General features: G+C 39.0%; 1 protein-coding gene across 2 annotated transcripts in view; it reads left to right on the top strand.

The window, feature by feature from the left end:
• Positions 1-20809, top strand: part of RAB3C (RAB3C, member RAS oncogene family) — a 237726-nt gene that overhangs the window by 15158 nt on the left and 201759 nt on the right. For both annotated transcript variants that reach the window (XM_081053685.1, XM_081053686.1), the window contains exon 2: positions 16050-16277. In XM_081053685.1, coding sequence (XP_080909811.1) covers positions 16050-16277 — 228 coding nt within the window. The remainder of the gene's footprint in view (positions 1-16049; positions 16278-20809) is intronic.

Raw genomic sequence — 20809 nt, 5'->3', positions numbered from 1 at the left:
CGCCATTTGTCGTGCAGGGTGTCAGGCAGGGTCTCTGCTCCCGCTCCCCACATAAGAATGTAGGACATGGTGAGGCCAAAAAGGAACACCCACGTAGCCATAGGTAGGGGAGTCATACCACTATATTCTCGCTGGCGGCTGGGTTGGAGACACAGGAAGCAGGAGTCACACTGTTCACAACACTCACTGCACCGCTTGCAGGCTCAGCCACTATCTTCTTGCTATCCCCCATTTTTCTCTCCCTTGCTAGCGTAGCCACGGCAGTTATGTTAGTGGCCAATGGCTCACTGGTTACAGCTGACGGCAGAGCCTGGAAACTGCTTTCTGGGGCTCTGTCCCCACAATGTACTACTAGAATTCTGACCCCTTTTTAGTCCAGACATAAAACTCAGCCCTATCCCAATTTCTATAAAAGTCCACTCACACCCAAGTGTTTTATGAGTTTAATAACTCTTCACAAGTGACTGGGTGGCAGGCAGTGCCACAGGACAGATCATACTACAGGGAATATTGCTGTCAGTCCCGTTCCATCGCCCAACAGACTCTCCAGACCCCAGTACACTTCTATCTGAACATGGTCCCTCAGGGTCTCAGCTTCTATCCTGAGAGGTACTTTGATGAATGTGCTTTGTTCTGTTTCATATTCGAAATGAGAGAATAATTGTAAGGTGTGTATTTCAGTAATTATGAAACTCTACAGAGTGGAAGTGTTGGGTGTCAAAAACCTCTTGCTCTCTAAAGTTAGGAAATGAGAGGAAGCATATTCTATAAATTTGATCATCTCCATTTCAGAGAGTATTATCACTGGGAGTTGGCGAAGAAAGTGAATGGCTTGTGTATCATTTAAGTGCAACTAGAAGAATAACGGAGATGAGGATAACAGCTGTAATCAAGGACTTAACACATGCCAACAATTTTAATTTGATGATCTCACTCTTATTTCTATTTTATAGATGAGGAAATTGCAGCTTAGAATAGTTCAAGACAAAACCAAACCAAACCAAACTTCTGCCCAAGTTTCCAGAAGTAGGCGACCTAGGATCCTTCTCAGGCAGCCTGACCATAACAGCGTGTGCTCTTTACCCATATTCACATCCCACAAGAATGGAGGGAGAATGCACTTTTTCACAGATGTGTCTGCATGCACATACTTTCAGAACGGCTAGAAAAGAAGTGGAATGGTGTTTTTCTACCTCTCTTCACACCATAGTTTATGAGGCCTGGATGACCAGTAACTACGTACTCGTCAGCATCCCAGGACTGCAGTGATGACGCTCTGGCTTCAACATTCATCAGGATGAGCAGGAGCTGCTGGGACCAGAGCTCTGCAGCTGTCAGGATTGCGTCATCGGAGTCCAGAGCGCTCTGCTCTCCCAGCCACTCTGTTTTTCTTCCCAGCAGACCTTGTTTACACTGTTCTCTCTGTATAGTGTGGCCTGGGCCCCCCTTTTATAGCTGCGATACAGGCTGCCTCCCTCTGGAAACCTTCTGTAACCTCACCAGGAGTGAACTAGTGTTGGGCGGAGAACACTGGTCTTTGATACTAGTAATAGGAACTGGTTTTACATGGTTTGATAAACTTCATTTCCTTTTACTTGACGCTGTAGCAATATATAGATAGGTGTCAAAGGAGATGCAAAAACCACTATAATGAATTTCAAAATATCAAATTTAGGCCATGCCTTTGCTCAACAAAAGAATGGAGATTTTTTTAGAAGCAAAGAGAAGAATCACCCTTACCTCTTCCAGTATTCTCCTCTGTGATTGAAGTTTGAGGCTTGTTAGTTTGGTGAAGGGAAGAGTGAACTATCTGAATCTGCATGTCCATGACCCTTGGAGAACGCATTTGGTCCATGTAATGAGGGCTCAGTACAGGCTGCGAGAAATCAAGATAACCTATTGAAAAACAAGGACACCTTCACCTTTGCTTCCTCTCAGATCCCCTAATTTCATCCTTGAATTGGGGACAATGACTTTGGGTTTCCTGTTTAGTATGTAAGGAGCTTGGATGTTGTCACTCCCAACTTCACACAAGAAAAAAACCAAACAAACTGAAAATTAACAACTCTTCTTAGATTTGAGAACTGACGTACAGGGAAAATTGCTGCCCCCCCACCCAAATGAGGGAGACAGACAGGCAGATATAGAGAATCACAACTTAGTGGAACAGAAACCTCCATGGGAACCAGTAGTGGGGTAGGAAAACCTAAACTGTAATTGATGAATTGCTGGAATCTCTGTGTAGACAAATCTAAAGAGATAAAAACTCCAGGGGGCCCAGGTTTACGGGGGTCTCCACAGTTTTGTGAACTTTATCCTGAGGAGCCCTATCAAGTTTTCCCCATGACTCCTGGAGAAAAGTCCCCTCGTGCAACTGGCAGGGGGAAGGGAAAGTAGCCATTTTAAAATACAGCCAGAGCACTCTGCTCATCTAACGTGGGGGTACTAAGAGTACAATAGTGACATCTGGGGACAATGAAAGTATTAGGTGTGATAACATAAAGCACACAGTACAGTGCCTGTAAGCTGTTGCAGTTGTTTTACCATTTTACTGTACATAGGCTGTGATTTATCCACACCCACCAAAGAAGCTGTGCATGAGATTGAGATCCAGAGCTAGGCAGAAAGGAGTACGGTGAGATTTAGCTTAAGGAGGACCTTTAAGACATGTGGCAACGTGTCTCTCGGAAGCATTACCATAATTTGGCATGCCATCATACACATTCTCCCGTGAGTCCCATGAAAAAGTAATTCATTCCCTGCTGACGTAAAGAGACGCAGATGATTTATGCATGCTGCCCTACTTTTCCAGGCCCTTCATTTCAGAAGCCAGGGTGGGGCTTATGTCTTGTGGTGGCTTGGCCGCTTCCAGTTCCCTGGACAACATCCTCTCTGCTCCATGGTGATGTGTCCACAGTGACACGAGGGGTGTTTTATTGCTCCTCACCTGGCTCTTGCCAGAGCAAATAGTAGCAGACACACGGAGACATCACTGGCTGGAGACTGCAAAGAGTGTTATAATTCCAATCCATCTAAGAGACCAGCAGGGAGACGGCACACTGCTCACAGATGAGGACCTTCACGGAGTAGCCACCTGGGGCCAGACGCTTGGAAATCCTAGTTTTTAATGCTTTCATTCTTGGTTTTAAAATTATAGTCTTTACATTGGAGCTTTCAGGAATGATTCTTTTTATTATTATTTTCTTTTCCCCCAAGTAACAATTGAGATTTGAAACTACTTTGTGTGTTTCTACATGTCAGATACATATGTCCCATCCTTACTTTCATCCTTCCAATTTCAAAGAATTGCATTTTCTTTTCTGGATAATTTACCCTCATGCTTCCTCCTACTGCCCCTCAAGCTGTTTTCAGTAGCAGCTGGAACATAGTACATTTAAAATGCCTTTTTTTTGTTTTTCTCATTAGATCCACAAAATGGCTTAGATAAGGTTAGATTCTTGAGTGCCTAAGGGAATCCTTGAAAATACTTTGCTTTTCCTATTTATTTTGAAAAACAAATGTCAAAAATTCTGAAACAGGCTGTGGTTACATATGTTAGTCAGAGGTAATCTGTTTGGTCTCTGGTCAGTGAGACTTCTGGGGAAACTAGAATTGAAATTAAAAATGGTTGATCAATTAAGTCCGTGATCTGTTCACCTGTTATTGAACCAAGGCACACGTAGAGGAACAGCACAGTGACTTTCCAAGACACCAACTCCCAGAGGTTAAGGATTTGTTCTGAATTCCTTAATGACATATCAGAGAGGTCTCATCCATGGATTTTATATGTTCACCAGGGTAAAAAGGTCATTATTTGTCTACAATCTGATTAGCATTCTGATCAGGGTCTTAAATGAATATATTAATTTCCTACTGATTAAACTTAGAATGAGACAAATATGGACTGGATAACTAATATTTTTGATGAACGTAAAATTATCAGATTCAAATTGCAAATCAAAACAAAGGAAATGTAGGAGGGTACATATAAAGGTTGACACTTCCATTAAAAAAATAAATTGTCCAAGTATGGGAGGGGAATAAGGTAGACCACTGTTTATAACAGGTAATATATAAAAAGTGCTGAGCATTTTAGGACACTTTAGTGTTAAGTGTGACAGGATATAATAGTCTCATTTTACTCTGCACTGGCCAGATAAATATCTTGAGTACTGTGACCATTTGTGGGATCACACATGCGTCTTCGACATCTGGAGAGATGTCCATTTTAACACAGCAGGATGTGTGGGGTATTTCGAACATGTACTGTGAGGAGAGGGGCTAAAGTGGTTGGGATCATCCCAGTAGGAGAAAAAACTCATGGGGCCATGATTGGTTCCTAAGATACCTGGTGTTATTTCAGATGGAAGAGGCATCAACTCTCTCTTGGTTCATATGGCAGAATCAAGAACACATGGGCAGAAGCTACAGGGAAGGAGATTTTAACTCAAATCTAAGAAAGAAACTTACAACAATTGCAGTTGTTCAGCAATGAAGCAACTTCACAGCCCGTAAACTTTCTGTCACCCAGTGTGAAGGGCTAGGCTGGAATACTAACCCTGACGCTGAGATGCTGGCAAAAGGGACTCCAGGCCAGGAAAGTTGGACTTCCCTGAAGATTCTTTCCAACTCTATGACTTGTGTGTGTGTATGAGCTTATTTTTTAAATTAGTTTCAGGTGTACAAAATCATGTAATATTAATAATTAAACATTTATATCCCTCACAAAGTGATACCGCCCTCCCCCAATCTACTACCCCTCTGACATCATATATAGCTGTTACAGTTCCATTGACTCTATTCCCTACGCTGTACTCCACATCCACATAATATATATATAGTGTGTATATATAGTGTGTGTATATACATATATATTAAATTATAGTTGGCATTCATTATTGTTCAGCTTCAGGTGTACAGTGCAGTGATCAGGCATCTACACCATCCCTGAAGTTGTTTCCCTAATAAGACAAGCGTCCATTGGATACCCTATAAAATGTTTACAACATTATTCATTATATTCCCCAAACTGACTTTCGTATCCCCTGGCAATCTTGTGGTTACCAATTGTGCTTTCTAATCCCCTCTCCTTCTCCCTCATCCCCAGCCCCCTCTCATCTCACAACCCTCAGTTATTTCTCTATATCTCTGACACTGTTTATGATTAGTCTGTTCATTTATCCTGTCCTTTAGATTCCACATATAAGTGAGATCATATGGTATTTGTCTTTGTCTGACTTATTTCACTTAGTGTAATGTTCTCTAGGTCCATCTACATTGTTGCAAATGGTAATATTTTATTCTTCTTTATGGCCGAGTAATACTCCATTGTATAAATGTACCAGTTTCTTAATCCAGTCATCTACCAATGGTTGTTTGCATGTCTTGGCTATTGTGAATAAGGGTGCATATATTTTTTCAAATTAGCGCTTTGAATTTCTCTGGGTAGATAACTACGAGTGGAATCACTGGGTCATAAGGTAGTTCCATTTCCAGTTTTTTGAGATACCTACATACTGATTTCCATAGTGGCCGCACCAATCTGCAATCCCACCAACAGTGCACGAGGGTACCCTTTTCTTCACATACTCTCCAAAACTTGTTGTTTGTTGATTTATTGATGGTAGCCATTCTGACTGGAGCGAGGTGATATCTCATTTTTATTTGCATTTCTCTAATGATTAGTGAGGTTGAGCATTTTTTCATGTCTGTTGACCATCTGTATGTCCTCTTTAGAAAAATGTCTCTTCATGTCCTCTGCCCATTTTTTAATTGGGTTGTTTGTTTTTTTGGTGTTGAGTTGAATGAGGTTTTTTTTTATACATTTTGGATATGAACCACTTATCAGATGTATCATTGACAAATGTCTTCTCCCATTCAATAGGATGCCTTTTGGTTTCATTGATGGTTTCCATTGCTGTGAAAAAACTTTTTAGTTTGATGTAATCCCATGTTTATTTTTCTCTTACTTGCCTTGCCCAAGGGGATATGTCAGTAAAAATATTACCAAGGATAATGTATGACTCTTTTTTTTTAAATTAATTCAAATTAATGTTATTTAAAGTGTTATCTTTTTATATCTTTTATGAAATCCAATTTGCTCCATTGGACATACTCATGTTTTCAAATTTCAGCTATATTTTTCCTTGAAAATGTTCACGACTTAGTATTTAGACGTGTCAGTAAATTTACATAGCAACTGTCTATAATTCCTTTTGACATTCATATGCTGTCAAATTGCTCCATTTCTGTTCTCTGCAAGGCATTAGGGTAGTCTGTTTCTCCATCCTCTGAGCCAGAATTTATTTCATTCCAAAATTTAATAAAATACATATTCATTTCTTTTTGACTCTCCATGAATCTTACTGGGGATATCAATCAGGAAAGAGTAAAAAAAAAAAAAAAAAAAAAAAATCTTCCAGAATAGTGAGTTAACAAACTTTTCTAGTTAATCCTTTAGAATCTCTGGATTCACATATCCAGCAGCTCTGCCCTCCCTCATTCTAGCCTCCCTATGTGCTCCCATCACCTTTTTGGCTGCCTACACAACAAGGTATATCAACCTTTGAAATTGAACATATTCAATTTCTTGTACTAGAGAAAGTCCTAGTGTGGTTTCACAATTACATTTTTTTAAAGACTACATATTGATGATGTCCATATTTCTGCAGGTTTTGGAATCAGTCTAATTTTGGAATAGGACTTGGGATTGATAGCAGCCGAAAATTTATCACATTATCTTGTTAGGCAACCCAGAGATCCACAGGACTCAGTTGGAGTACCACCTTTGGTAGTGGGGTGCAAAATATGGAAGGTTATCAAGCTGAATAAATGAGCAGCTCTAGGAAACTTGTACTGTCTCTTTTCTGACTGTGGCTTAACTAAAAGTTCTTAATCTAGAACCTAGGATCTGGGCTGGTTCATGTAAAAGACGGTGAAAGATCTTAATAAAGGCCATTTGCAAGCCTGGTTGGACTTAGCAGCTCCATAAGGAGTGAGTATTAATTGATAAAAGGACTATGTCTGCCGGAATGTGAGTGCCAAACAAAACATCTACCTGGCTTTCTGGAGCATCAGAAGTCATCAGAGCCGGGTATCATGGTTCAAACTGATAGTCAAGGATTCTAATCCTGTTTTTGTCCTTGATTGGTACTTGTGTTGGGGGAGGTTTATCTTACCACGTGGACTCCTGGGCCAGAAAGGAAAATGGTGATATCTGCCTGTTTTAGTGGCCCAATTTTGCCCACTGACAAACACTTGTTACAAGTTGTAATTACTAAAGCAGCGGTGTGGTTACATAGACTTAAAAAGAGAAATGCTTAAGCTTATATTTAAAGGAAAGTGTGAAGAAGTGCAATCAGTACTTTTATTGTTCTTAAATTTCATCACATATACAGAATTTCTTTTTGTTCTTATTCTTATACATATAATTGTGTCCTTTTATGGGTAATAAGTATTTGTAGAAAGGGAATATTACCATCTCCCTTTTTTCCTTTCCCTCAGTGGTCTATAAACACACACACACACACACACACACACACACACACACACACACACACACACACAACCTGCTTCAAAGACTGATGATGTTATTTTAGATCATGCTGAGCACTGTATACTGTTTCTAGCCTTCCATTATCTGACAGGGATTTTTCTCTTTGCTGTCCCCCCATGAGAAAATTGTAATTGTTAATCAGACTTTATGAGAAGTGAAAAAAACTGTCTGGCCTAGCAGTGTTCATTAGAACGTTCTGCAGTTATTGCAGTGCTCTGTACCTGTGCTGTCCAATCCAGTAGCCATCGGCTCCCTGTGGTGATTGTGCACTTATAATGTGACGAGTTTGGCTAAGGAATTGAATTTGTATTTTATTTTATTTTCTATTTTTTTAATATATACATATTTTTTATTAGTTTCAGGTGTACAAAACAATGTAATAGTTAGACATTTCCCTCACAAAGCGATAACCCCTCTCCCCCAATCTACTACCCCACTGACATTGTATACAGCCATTACATGTCCACTGTCTCTATTCCTAATGCTGTAGTCCACTTCTTGTGACTATATATATTTATATATTTATGTATTTGTGTTAAATTATAGTTGGCATTCATTATTATTCAGCTTCAGGTATACAGTGCAGTGATCAGGCATCTACACCATCCCTGAAGTGGTCTCCCTAATAGGACAAGTGTCCATATCAGACACCCTACGAAATCTTTACAACATTGTTGATTATATTCTTCAAACTGACTTTCGTATCCCCGTGGCAATCTTGTGGTTACGGATTGTGCTTTCTAATCCCCTCACTTTCTCCCTCATCCCCATCTCCCTCCCATCTAGCAACTCTCAGTTTTTCCTCTATATCTCTGAGACTCTTTCTGATTGGTTCATTCATTTATTCTTTTCTTTAGGATTCCACACATAAGTGAGATCATATGGTATTTGTTTTTCTCCGTCTGATTTATTTCACTTAGCATAATGTTTTCTAGGTCCATCCATATTGTTGCAAAAGGTAAGATTTCATTCTTCTTTATGGTTGCATAATACTCCACTGTATAAGTACCACAGTTTCTTAATCTAGTCGTCTACCGATGAGCATTTCGGTTGTTTCCATGTCTTGGCTATTGTGTATAGTTCTGCAATAAACATAGGGGTGCATAAATTTTTTTGATTTAGAGTTTTGGATTTCTCTGGATAGATACCTAAGAGTGGAACTGCTGGGTCATAAAGTAGTTCCATTTTCAGTTTTTTGACTTACCTCTATACTGATTTCCATAGTGGCTGCACCAATCTGCAATCCCACCAACAGTGCACAAGAGTTCCCTTTTCTCCACATCCTCTTCAGCACTTGTTGTTTGATGATTTATTGATAGCCATTTTGACTGGGGTGTGGTGGTATCTCATTGTGGTTTTTATTTGCATTTCTCTAATGATTAGAGAATTTTTTCATATGTCTGATTGCCATCTGTATGTCCTTTTTAGAAAAATGTGTGTTCATGTCCTCTGCCCATTTTTTAATTGGGTTTGTTTTTTTGGAGTTGAGTGAGTTTTTTTATAAATTTTAGATATTAACCCCTTATCGAATATGTCATTGACAAATATCTTCTCCCATTCAGTAGGATCCCTTTTTATTTTGTTAATGGTTTCCTTTGCTGTGAAAAAACTTTTTAGTTTGAGGTTATTTTTCCTCTTCCCTTGCCTGAGGACATATATCAGTAAAAATCTTACTCCGGGTAATGTCTATAAGCTTTCTTCCTATATTTTCTTCTAGGAGTTTTATGGTTTCAGATCTTACATTTAAGTTTTTAATCCATTTTGAATTTATTCTTGTATATGGTGTAAGGAGGTGGTTCAGCTTAATTTTTTTGCATGTTTTTGTTCAGGTTTTCCAGCACCATTTATTGAATAGACTGTCTGTACCCCACCATAAATTCTTGCTTCCATTGTCAAAGATTAAATGATCATATAGGTATGGACTTATTTCTGGGCTCTCTATTCTGTTCCATTGATCTACGTGTCTGTTTTTATGCCAGTACCATACTGTTTTGATTAATGTAGCCTTGTAGTATAATTTGATGTCAGGTATCATGATACCTCCTACTTTGTTCTTATTTCTCAAGATTGCTGAGGCTACCCATGGTCTTTTATGGTTCCATATATATATATTAGGATTATATGTTCTATTTCTGTGATATATGTCCTTGGTAATTTGATAGGAATTGTGTTTCATCTGCATATTGCCTCAGGCAGTATGGACATTTTTAATGATATTAATTCTTCTTATCCATGAGCATGGTATGTGTTTCCATCTATTTTTATCTTCTTTAATTTCTCTTCAGTGTCTTATAATTTTCTGAGTACAGGTCTCTTACTTCTTTGGTTAAATTTATTCCTAGGTATTTTATAGTCTTTGAAGCAATTGTAAATGGGACTGCTTTCTTAATTTCTCCTTCTGATATTATATTATTGGTATATACAAATGCAACTGATTTCTGAATATTAATTGTGTATCCTGCTAGTTTACTAAATTCATTTATCAGTTCTAATAGTTTTTTTGGTGGAGTCTTTAGGATTCTCTCTATATGGTATCATGCCATCTGCATATAGTGACAATTTTACTTCCTCCTTACCAATTTGGGTGACTTTTATTCTTTTTCTTGTCTAATTGTTGTGGCTAGAACTTCAGAACTATGTTGAATAGAAGTGGAGAAAGTGGGCAACCTTGTCTTGTTTCTGATCTTAAGGGGAATGGTTTTAGCTTTTCCCCATCGAGTATGATGTTAGCTGTGGGTTTATCATATATGGCCTTCATTATGTTGAGATATAGCTCCTCTATTCCCACTTTCTTAAGAGTTTTTATCATAAATGGCTGCTGGATTTTGTCAAATGCTTTTTCTGCATCTATTGATCATATGATGCCTGATATGATCATGTGATTTTCATTTTTCATTTTGTTAATGTGGTGTATCACATTAATTGGTTTGCAGATGTTGAACCAAACTTGCATACCAGGGATGAATCCCACTTGATCATGGTGTATGATCTTTTTAATATATTGCTGAATTCTGTTCACTAATATTTTGTTGAGGATTTTTGCATCTATGTTCATTAGGGATACGGGCCTGTTGTTTTCTCATTTTGTAGTGTGTTTGTCTGATTTTAGGATCAGGGTGATAGTGGCCTCATAAAAAGTGCTTGGGAGCCTTCCCTCCTTCTGGATTTTTTGGAATAGTTTGAGGAGAATAGGTGATAATTCTTTTTTGAATGATTTGTAAAATTCACCTGTAAATCCATCTGGTCCAGGGCTTTTATTTTTTGGGAGCTTGTTGATTACTGATTCAATTTCCCTAGTGGTGATCAGTCTATTCAGGTTTTCCGTTTCTTCTTGAGCTAGCCTTGGAAGGTTGTATGCTTCTAGAAAATTGTCCATTTCTTGCAGATTGTATAATTTGTTGGCATATAGTTGCTTATAGTAATTTCTTTAAATTTTTGTATTTCTGTGATGTCTGTTGTCACTTCTCTTTCATTTCTGATTTTATTAATTTGGGTCCTCTCTCTTTTTTTTGATGAGTCTGGCTAAAACTTTGTCGATTTTGTTTGTCTTCTCAAAAAGCTGACTCTTGGATTTATTGATCTTTTGTATTTTTTTTATTTTTTTTATTTTTTTTGGTCTCTGTTTCATTTATTTCCGCTCTAATATTTATGATCTCCTTTCTTGTACTCCCTTTGGGCTTATTTTGCTATTCTTTTCCGAGATAACTTAAGTGTAAGGATAAACTGTTGATTTGTGATTTTTCTTGTTTCTTTAGCTAGGCCTGCATTGCTATGAATTTCCCTCTTAGGACTGCTTTCACTGCATTCCATAGATTTTGGGTTATTGTGTTTTCATTTTCATTTGTCTTGAGATGTCTTTTGATTTCTTCCTTGATCTCATTGTTGACCCATTCATTATTCAATAACGTTATTCAGCCTCCATGTATTGGTGTGTCTTCCAATTTTTTTTCCTGTAGTTGATTTCTAATTTCATAGCACTGTGGTCAGAAAAGACAATTGGTATGATTTCAATTTTCTTAAATTTATCAAGACTTGTTTTGTGGCCTAACATGTGGTCTATTTTGGAAAATGTTCCATGTGTCCTTGAGAAGAACGTTTATTCTGCAGCTTTGGGGTGAAATGCTCTGAAAATATCAATTAAATCTAACTGTGTCCAATGTGTCATTTAAGGCCACTGTTTCCATATTTATTTTCCATCTGGAAGACCTGTTCCTTGGTGTCAGAGGTGTGTTGAAGTCCCCTACTATGATAGTGTTACTGTTGATCTCTGTCTTTATGTCAGTCAATATCTATTTTATATATTTAGGTGCTCCTATGTTGGGTGCATAGATGTTTATTAGGGTTATGTCCTCTTATTGAATCAATCCCTGTATTATTATGTAGTGCCCATGTTTGTCTTTTAATATAGTCTTCATTTTAAAGTCTATTTTGTCAGATGTAAGTATTGCTACTCCAGATTTTTTCTCATTCCATTTGCATGATATATCTCACTCCAACCCTTCACTTTCAGCCTGTGTGTGTCTTTTGATCTGAGGTGAGTCTCTTGTATACAGTATATGCAAGGGTCTTGTTTTCTTATCCACTCAGCCACCCTATGTCCTTTGATTGGAGTGTTTAATCCATTTACATTTAAAGTGATCATTGATAGGTACATAGTTATTGCCATTTTTTTTTTATTTGTAGGTAGATTGTTTTCATCTTCTGCTTACAGAAGCCCTTTTAATATTTCTTGCAATGCTGACTTGGTGGCAATGAATTCTTTTAGCTTATTCTTTTCTAGGATACCCTTTATCTCTCCTTCAATTTTAAATGATAGCCTTGCTGGATAAAGCAATCTAGGTTATTGACCTTTGTTTTTCATCACTTTGAGTACCTTCTGCCACTCCCTTCTGGACTGCAAAGTTTCTGTAGAAAAGTCATTTGACAATCTTACAGGATTTCCCTTGTATGTAACCTGCTGTCTTTCTCTTGCTGCTTTTAGAATTCTCTTTTTGTCTGTAACCTTTTTCCTTTTAACTATAATGTGTCTTGGTGTGGACCTGTTTGAGTTCATCCTGGTTGGAACTCTGCACTTCCTGGGCTTGTATGTCAGTTTCCTCCACCAGGGTAGGGAAGTTTTCAGTCATTATTACTTCAAATTTGTTCTCGATCCCTTGCTCCCTCTCTTCACTTTATGGTTTCCTATGATGTGCATGTTGTTATGCTTGATGTTATCCCATACGTCTCTTAAACTATTTTCATTGTTTATTATTCTTTTTACTTTTTGTCTTTCCACTTGGGTGATCTCTGCTAACTTGTCTTCTAAGTCACTGATTGGATCCTCTGCCTCATTTAACTTACTGGTAATTCCTTCAAGTGAGTTCTTTATTTCAGTTATTGCATTCTTTAATTCTAACTGGTTGTTCATTATGATTTTTCTATCTTTCTTTATGTCGTCACTAAGCTCCTTAAACATTCTTATCATCAGTGTTCTGAACTCTGTCTCTGACAGGTTGGTTTCTTCTATTTGGTTCCAATACTGGAGGTTTCTTCTGTTCTTTTATTTGGAACATGTCTCTTTGTTTTGCCATCTGGCTGACTCTCTGTGTTTGCTTCAATGTGTTAGGTAGCTCCCCTATGGTTCTCAGTCTTTGCTGGGTGATCTCATGTACTATGTGTCCTTTATATTTGACTTGCACCACTTCCCTATTCTCCTGTGCTTGTGCTCCAAAGGTGACCTTTGTGTTGTGCGTATTCTCCTGGTAAAGTTGATCTTTAATTGCTTTTGGCTTGTCAGTAGATGGGATTGACTCCTAGGCTGACTAGTTGTGAGACTGGGTTATGCCCACAATCAATGATCTGCTGCCTGAGGGTTGACTGCTCAAATGAGGCTTGGCCCCTATAGGCTCTTGTGTCTATAGAGAATTCCCTCTGGGTGTGTCACTTGTAGGTCAAACACGGTAATACTCTGGTTTGGACTGGAGTTGGCCTCTGGGTCTGTTGAATCTTGTGCCTCTTGGGCTGGTGTAGGGCAATTTCAGAACAAAGCAAATCAACAAGCACAACAACAATAACAACAAAGAAAAAAACAAATACACTCACATGTAAAAACAACTGATAACCCACACTCAACACAGGCAAAAATATCAAAAATACAAAAAAAAAAAAAAAAAAGAGCAGTGCCAGTCTTGGCTTAAGCCTCCCAAGTAACCTCCAGGTTGTCCTCTGCTGTACAAAAAGCATCTTGTACAGATCTTGTACAGCATCTTCTGCATCTTGTCCAGGCAGAGCCGGCCACCTGGCACCCAGAGTGACCCTGGCACTGCAGTTCTAGATAAGAGGGACTATGGAGTGTGGATGGTAGTTGTTACAAAGTCAGTGCAGTTTCAGCTCTTGCCTGTACACACACTCGCTGGGAGTAACACAACCAGCCCTGTGCCCAGGTCTCCTGAGTCTTAGGGCGCTTCTTCCGTCTGGGGGGTGTGGAGGTCGTGAGATTTCTGAGCTGCTGAAAGCCGAGAGTTGCCTCTGCCACCTGCTACTGACCCCTGAGTGTGTCTCCACAGTTGTAATTGTGAAAAGATGGGGGCTGGGAATGAAAGATTCTTCTGTCTCCCATCCCAGCTGTGTCACACTCTTCCCAGCCTCTTCCCTAGGTCACTGCTGCAAACTTGGTCTTCCCAGATCCTGAGCACTATGGCTCCTCTGTAATTTGACACTATTCAGTTCAGGGGCCAGCTTGAGTCTTTGGAAGGGCAGGGGTAGGATTGTTGTGGGAGAGTGGAGGGAGTAATCCAGGTATGGTGTTTACTTCTTGTCTGGCTTAGGGCACAGCTGGAGGTCTCAGCTGAGGTTACTGCCTCAAACGCTGGGTACCTGGATACGCTGCTCTCTTGGCAGGAGAAATCAACTGTGGGACATAGGAGAAGAGCCCACCTCCTGGCTATTGTGATCTCTGTTCTGTCCTGGGGCCCCCTGCGTCTCTGCAGCCATGGACGCGAGCCTCATCTTCACTCTGCTCCCTCCCGTTTTCCCCTACTCGTCTGGTTTGCCCACCTTCCAGTAATCCTCGGATGAGTCTCTTAGCTGTTCTGAGTGATGATTCCTTTGATGGGTTATAGATGTTCCATTTGTGGTAAGTTCTGGAGAACTCAAGAAAAGTGCCTCGCTGCTGCCATTCTTATGATGTCACGAGGAATTGCATTTTTAATTTTATTTAAGTATAAATAGGAATATGTAACTAGTGGCTACCTTGTTGGGCAGCCCAGTATTTGCCAAAGAATTCATAGCATCAGAAAAGGTGATAAGTAAATGCACTAATCAGTGTGACTCACCAGTCTAAATGCCTCATTTCTATATTGAACCAAATGGTACTTAGAAGTGATGCAGCATTTTTTTTGATAGATGTTAGGATGATCATCAAAAGACAGAAACACAAAACAAAACAAAAAGAAAAAGCTCAACATCCTCTTACAGCATTTATAATAATAGAGATCATTCTCTAGGTGATGCTAAGTGCTTTATGTATCTGCTTTACAGATATATCATCTGTTATTGACATAAGCATTCCAAGTTATATAATAATTCTTTGTACATAAGAGAGGTAAGTGAGGTACTCCAATTTAAAATAACCAACTCAAGGTCACACCGCCAGTGGTGGTGGAGCCAAGGTTTGAATCCAGGTAGGGTTCTTCACTGATGAATCGCACACGGAGTATTTCCCACATCACCTTTCAAAGAGCATACACATATTTCCCTAATCCTCAGTGGGAAATTGGGTGGAGATGACGGGTACGAGCCCTGGCACCACACTGCCTGATGTGAAGCCTACCTCTAGTCCATGTCACTTGTGTGAAATTGAGCACAGTACTTGATATTGCTAAGCCTTAGTTTTCTCCTTTTAATATGGAAATAATAATGAGATTGACCTCATAGGGTTGTTATGAGGGTTAAATAAATTAACAGTTCCTGGCACACTGAGCCATAGCTATTTGCCATCATCTTTATTTTTAATTTGAACAAAATTTATGTTTCGATGTTGATATAATATGATATTAATAGGTGAAAGAGATATGCTTTGGATGTGCTTCCCTGAAAAGTCAGAGATACTCTAATAACTCAGATACTTCAGTAAGAAGCACCCTGCTAGTCAGACACTTTGGTGTTTCCATCCCCGAGATTATAAAGTTTCAGAGCCCACATGCCTTTGCCAGGTCTTCATATCATTGCTTTTTATGTTACCCTTATAGATGTCTCCTTTGGTGTCTTTGATTCGTTCTGAATGCTGAGCGGTGACAAACACCAACACAGCTGGAAAGAGCTGTAAGATGTGCTGTTCTGTCTTCCAGTGGGGAATTATTGCCATGGATACCAGCATCAGAGGAAGACCGGGGAGCACTCTCCACTTGTCTCCTGAGTGGTCTGACATCTGTTTCTGGCAAGGCCAATAATGAGCGTGCTGCTAGCTTCATATCAAATGGGAGACTGATCCATACCTCTTTTGTTTTTACCACAGATGGCCTCTGCCCAAGATGCCAGGTATGGCCAGAAAGACTCCTCTGATCAGAACTTTGACTACATGTTCAAATTGCTCATCATTGGCAATAGCAGTGTGGGGAAAACATCTTTCCTGTTCCGTTATGCGGATGACTCCTTTACATCTGCATTTGTCAGCACAGTCGGGATCGATTTCAAAGTAAAAACTGTATTCAAAAATGAAAAGAGAATCAAGCTTCAGATTTGGGTAAGTGACTTTGAACTGACAGTGTTCTTTAGTTCTAGGGCATTGAACATATATGCGTGTCTGCCTTACTTCGTCTCCATGGGGTCCACAAACCTCCATTTCCAGGTACTTTGCTGTGGAACACTGTTTCAAAGACAGCATAGTCATACCTCTTTAAGGTTTGGAATCTAAGTTATGCCTTGTAGTCAAGTGATGCTTAAGGGTCTTCAAAAAAGAAGAGAAAAATCTAAGTATCTTTTGCATTGGTGGTAGAAAAAAAAAAACTCAGTGAGAAGTCTGGCTCTGCCATTATGATCTGTGGTGACCTTGAGCAAGTCTGTGAATCCTTCTGTGCCACTTTTCTAATCCACAAAATAGGTAAAGTGGATCTAGACTTTTAGGTCACAGGAAGCAGCCTATTCTGGGCATTTTAAAGACGAAGATAGACAACTAAATATAGAGAAAGCTTAAGTTTGGTTCCTTCAAAAATCCCCAGATATAACTTTGAACGTGGTGTATTTATACTTCACAGAATGTGTGTTTCTCAGCTCTAACAGTTACGCTTATCCACACAAACAAAACAGAGCAAATGAAATAGAATATTTATTTTAAACAGGGTTTTCCCCCTAGGGAAAACGTTCTGCAATAAGTTTTGAGACCTTTTTGCTAGTGCTCTGCCTCTTTCCACCCCTTGCAGAAAATCAGAGATTCCGTAACTAAATTGTTGGGGTAAAGTTAGAATAGCAAGTGAGAAACAGAAGAAAAATATGCGGATAACAGGTTCAAGGTAATTAATGAAGTAACCAAAAAATTGATTACACCAAGAGATAATTATGTAGTAAACATTTTATGTATGTGATATAATATATGGGTACAATGGTCGGGCATTTTTCCAGTTAGTTTCAGCCCCCTTTTCCTGTTCATTTGTACCTCTGCCACTCAGATTGATTTGCGCTTCAAACAGGCATTTCCCAAGAGGTGAGGTTTCTACCTTTTTCTGAGACAATTCTGATATCTTCTACTATTTGCTGCTGGTGCCATGGTTAATCTATAGGATCAATGATAAGCCTCCCTCCTCAAATATAGAAAGTTGAAAGACAATTCCCAGAGTAAAGCATTTTTTTTTAAATAATAGCCCTTTATTAAAAAAATACTTGTATAAACTGGATGACCTTTGCATACCTTAAAGCTCGTAGGTGTAAAATTTAAAGATGCAGATAAATACACAGACAGGTATCCTCTTAGGCAGTTTACAATAGAGTGTTATTATTTCACTTAGTCTAACTCTGGAGTCTTCCACGTCTAATTAGAATTCAGGTAAGAACCTGGAAAAATAAGTCCAGTCCCCTTTGCTTTATAATTAAGAAGTCTTCTTGAATGTGGTGGTGTTTTTGTGAAGATGGCAATCTTAGAAGACGTATTCTGGGATGTTGATGAAAATGTTTTTGAAAGACTTTGATCATCTCAGTGAGTTGAGGCAGGCAGGGGAAGATATGCTAAGGAGTACCAGGGTGGTATGCCTCAGTATCAGTATGCCTACAGTAATTCTAGGACTTTTTGCTTCATGCTGCAATGTAGCCATACTGGAAAATATTTAGTTGTGTACAGTTCTTCTTGTTTAATGACTTCAACAAATCACTTAATTTGGGAATGTATTTGGCACTGATGGTTTGTCATCTCATTGCATTTCAATGACCAATTAACTGTTTTCCCAAGCTTATAATATTGTTATGCACTTATATTAATGTATACATAATTTATGAAGAAATCCACAATCATCTTAGCATATACTACAATCTGTTTCTACTCACAACCCAAATGTGTGGGTTTGGCAGACCAAACCATTCTTTAATTCTCTGCAGACACTGACTGGCCTAATTCAGTTCTGACATTACCTGGAGTTAGCAAAGACTCCACAGGTAAGAGCTCAATTCCACAGGCTGCCCACCACCACCCCCCTTCACTTCAGAGACTAGCTGCAATCCTGGGCCAACAGTATTTCTGAACTATAGGCTATAAGTTGGGGGTTCCCGTAACCCCACCCCTCAGCGTTGATAATTTGCTAGAACAGCTCACAAAACTCAGAAAACAATTTACTATTACTGGTTTATTTTAAAGGATACAACTCAGAAACAGCCAAATAGAAAAGCACAGGGCAAAGGATGGGGGCAGGCATCTGTAGATGCAGCTTCCATGTAATCGCTGGGGACATCACCAACCCAGATGCTCTCTGAACCTCACCCTTCAGGATGTTTATGGAGCTTCCGTTTTGAAGTCTTGTTGATTAAATCAATAGCCATTGGTGATTAAACTGATGTTCATCACCTCTCTCTCCTGGCGTCCGAGGGGTGGGGCTAAAAGTTCTAGCCCTTTGATCATATGGTTTGTTCAACCAGCCCCCATGCTGAAGCTATCTAGGGGCCCACCGGGAGTCACCTCATTAGCGTAAACTCTGTTAAATTCTGGTGTGGTTGAAAGGGATTTGTTATGAATCACAAGAGGTGCTCCTTTCACCCCTATCACTCAAGAAATTCCAAGGCTTTTAGAAGACCTGTGCCAGGAACCTGGAGGAAAACCAAATATGTGGTTTTTTCTAACATCACAATACCCCAGTCTATTATATATTTCAAAGGAAGAGAAGCAAAATGGTTTCACAGTAATGAAAACCATCATGGATTAGTCAGGTACATTATTATCTTTACCAAGACAGGCTACAGGTATTACCATGATTGTCATGCCTCTACTAATTTTAAATTGCCCACAAATTGCACTATTTCCAGGTTAGGAAGCCAAGATATAGAGAGGTCAAGTGATTTGACCTTAGCTTACAGTTAGTGACAGAGCAGAGTTGAAAATCCAGATCTCTGGCTGGCTGGGCCAGTCTGATTGCTGCTATACCAAGTTCAATCTCAAGGTAAGTGCTGTGTTATGGCAATTAGGATAAATCTCATAACTGGTTGCCAATGGAATCCAGCAGTTATAGGAGCATCAAACTTGTCTATATTTCAAATAGCATTTTTAAAATGGCAGGAGGAAAGTGCCTGAGTGGGAAAATTCCCACTTTTCTGCTTGATGGTTTGATTTCTACATGTGCTTCATAGGGATTTTCTTTCCTTTTCTTAAAGGTTTTTTTTTTTTTTTTTAATTTATTAGTTTTAGGTGTACAAGACAAGGTAATACTTAGATGTTCATCATTTATATCCCTCACACTGTGAACCCCCCTCCCCCCATCCACTATCCCTCTGACCTCGCACCGAGCCATCACATTATATATATAAAATTATAGTTGGCATTCATTATTGTTTAGCTTCTGGTGTACAATGCCATGATCAGGCATCCACAGTATCCCTGAGGTGGTCTCCCAAATAGGACATGTGTCCATCGGACACCCTACAAAATCTTTACAACATTATTGATTACATTCCCCAAATTAATTTTCAAAAACCCTGAGGCCATCTTGTGGTTACCGACTGTTTCCTAATCCCTTCACCTTCCCCCTTATCCCAACTACCCCAGCCCATCTAACAACTCCCAGTTTTTCCTTTTTGTCCCCAAAACTGTTTCTGATTAGTTCATTCAGTTATTCTTTTCTTTAGATTCTGCATATAAGTGAGATCATATGGTACTTGTCTTTCTCTTTCTGACTTTCACTTAACATAATTTCTTTCACTTAACATAATTTCACTTAACATAATGTTCTCTAGATCCATCCATGTTGTTGCAAATGGTAAGATTTCTTTCTTCTTTATGGCTGTGTAATACTCCATTGTATAAATGTACCACAGTTTCTTAATCCAGTCATCTACCGATGGGCATTTCGGTTGTTTCCATGTCTTGGCTATTGTGTATAGTGCTGCAATAAACATAGGAGTGCATACAGATTTTTGAATTGGAGTTTTGAATTTCTCCGGGTAGATGCCTAGGAGTGGAATTACTGGATCATAGGGTAGTTCCATTTTCAGATTCCTGAGATACCTCCATACTGTTTTCCATAGTGACTGCACCAATCTGCAATCCCACCAACAGTGCACTAGCGTTCCCTTTTCTCCACATCCACGCCAGCATTTGTTGTTTGTTGATTTATTGATGATAGCCATTTTGACTGGGGTGAGGTGGTATCTCATTGTGGTTTTTATTTGCATTTCTCTGATGGATAGTGAGGTTGAGCATTTCTTCATATGTCTGTATGCCTTCTGTATGTCCTTTTTAGGAAAATGTCTCCTCAAGTCCTCTGCCCATTTTTTAATTGGGTTGTTTGTTTCATAGGGATTTTCTGAGTCCACAAACTGGATTACTGGATTTTCAACAGTCCACATCCGAATAAAGCATTTTAAATGGTTACTAGAAACAGTGACACTTATGAACCTATTCATTACTGTGGAAGTTCATTACTGCTTGGGAATAAACTTGTTTAGAGAAATATTATTATTCATTTGTACATAGTTACAAGCTCTGTATTTCAAGAGTATATTGATGAATCCCTCTGTCCTTCATTATATTAGCATTTTTTATTGCACTTTCATTTTATTATCTTTCTTAAATCAAACTTTTTC

Source organism: Rhinolophus hipposideros, assembly GCF_964194185.1.
Source record: "Rhinolophus hipposideros genome assembly, chromosome: 7".
NCBI classification, from domain to species: domain Eukaryota; kingdom Metazoa; phylum Chordata; class Mammalia; order Chiroptera; family Rhinolophidae; genus Rhinolophus; species Rhinolophus hipposideros.
The sequence above is the reverse complement of the archived record's forward strand: the minus strand, read 5'-3'. Positions and strand labels throughout refer to the sequence as shown.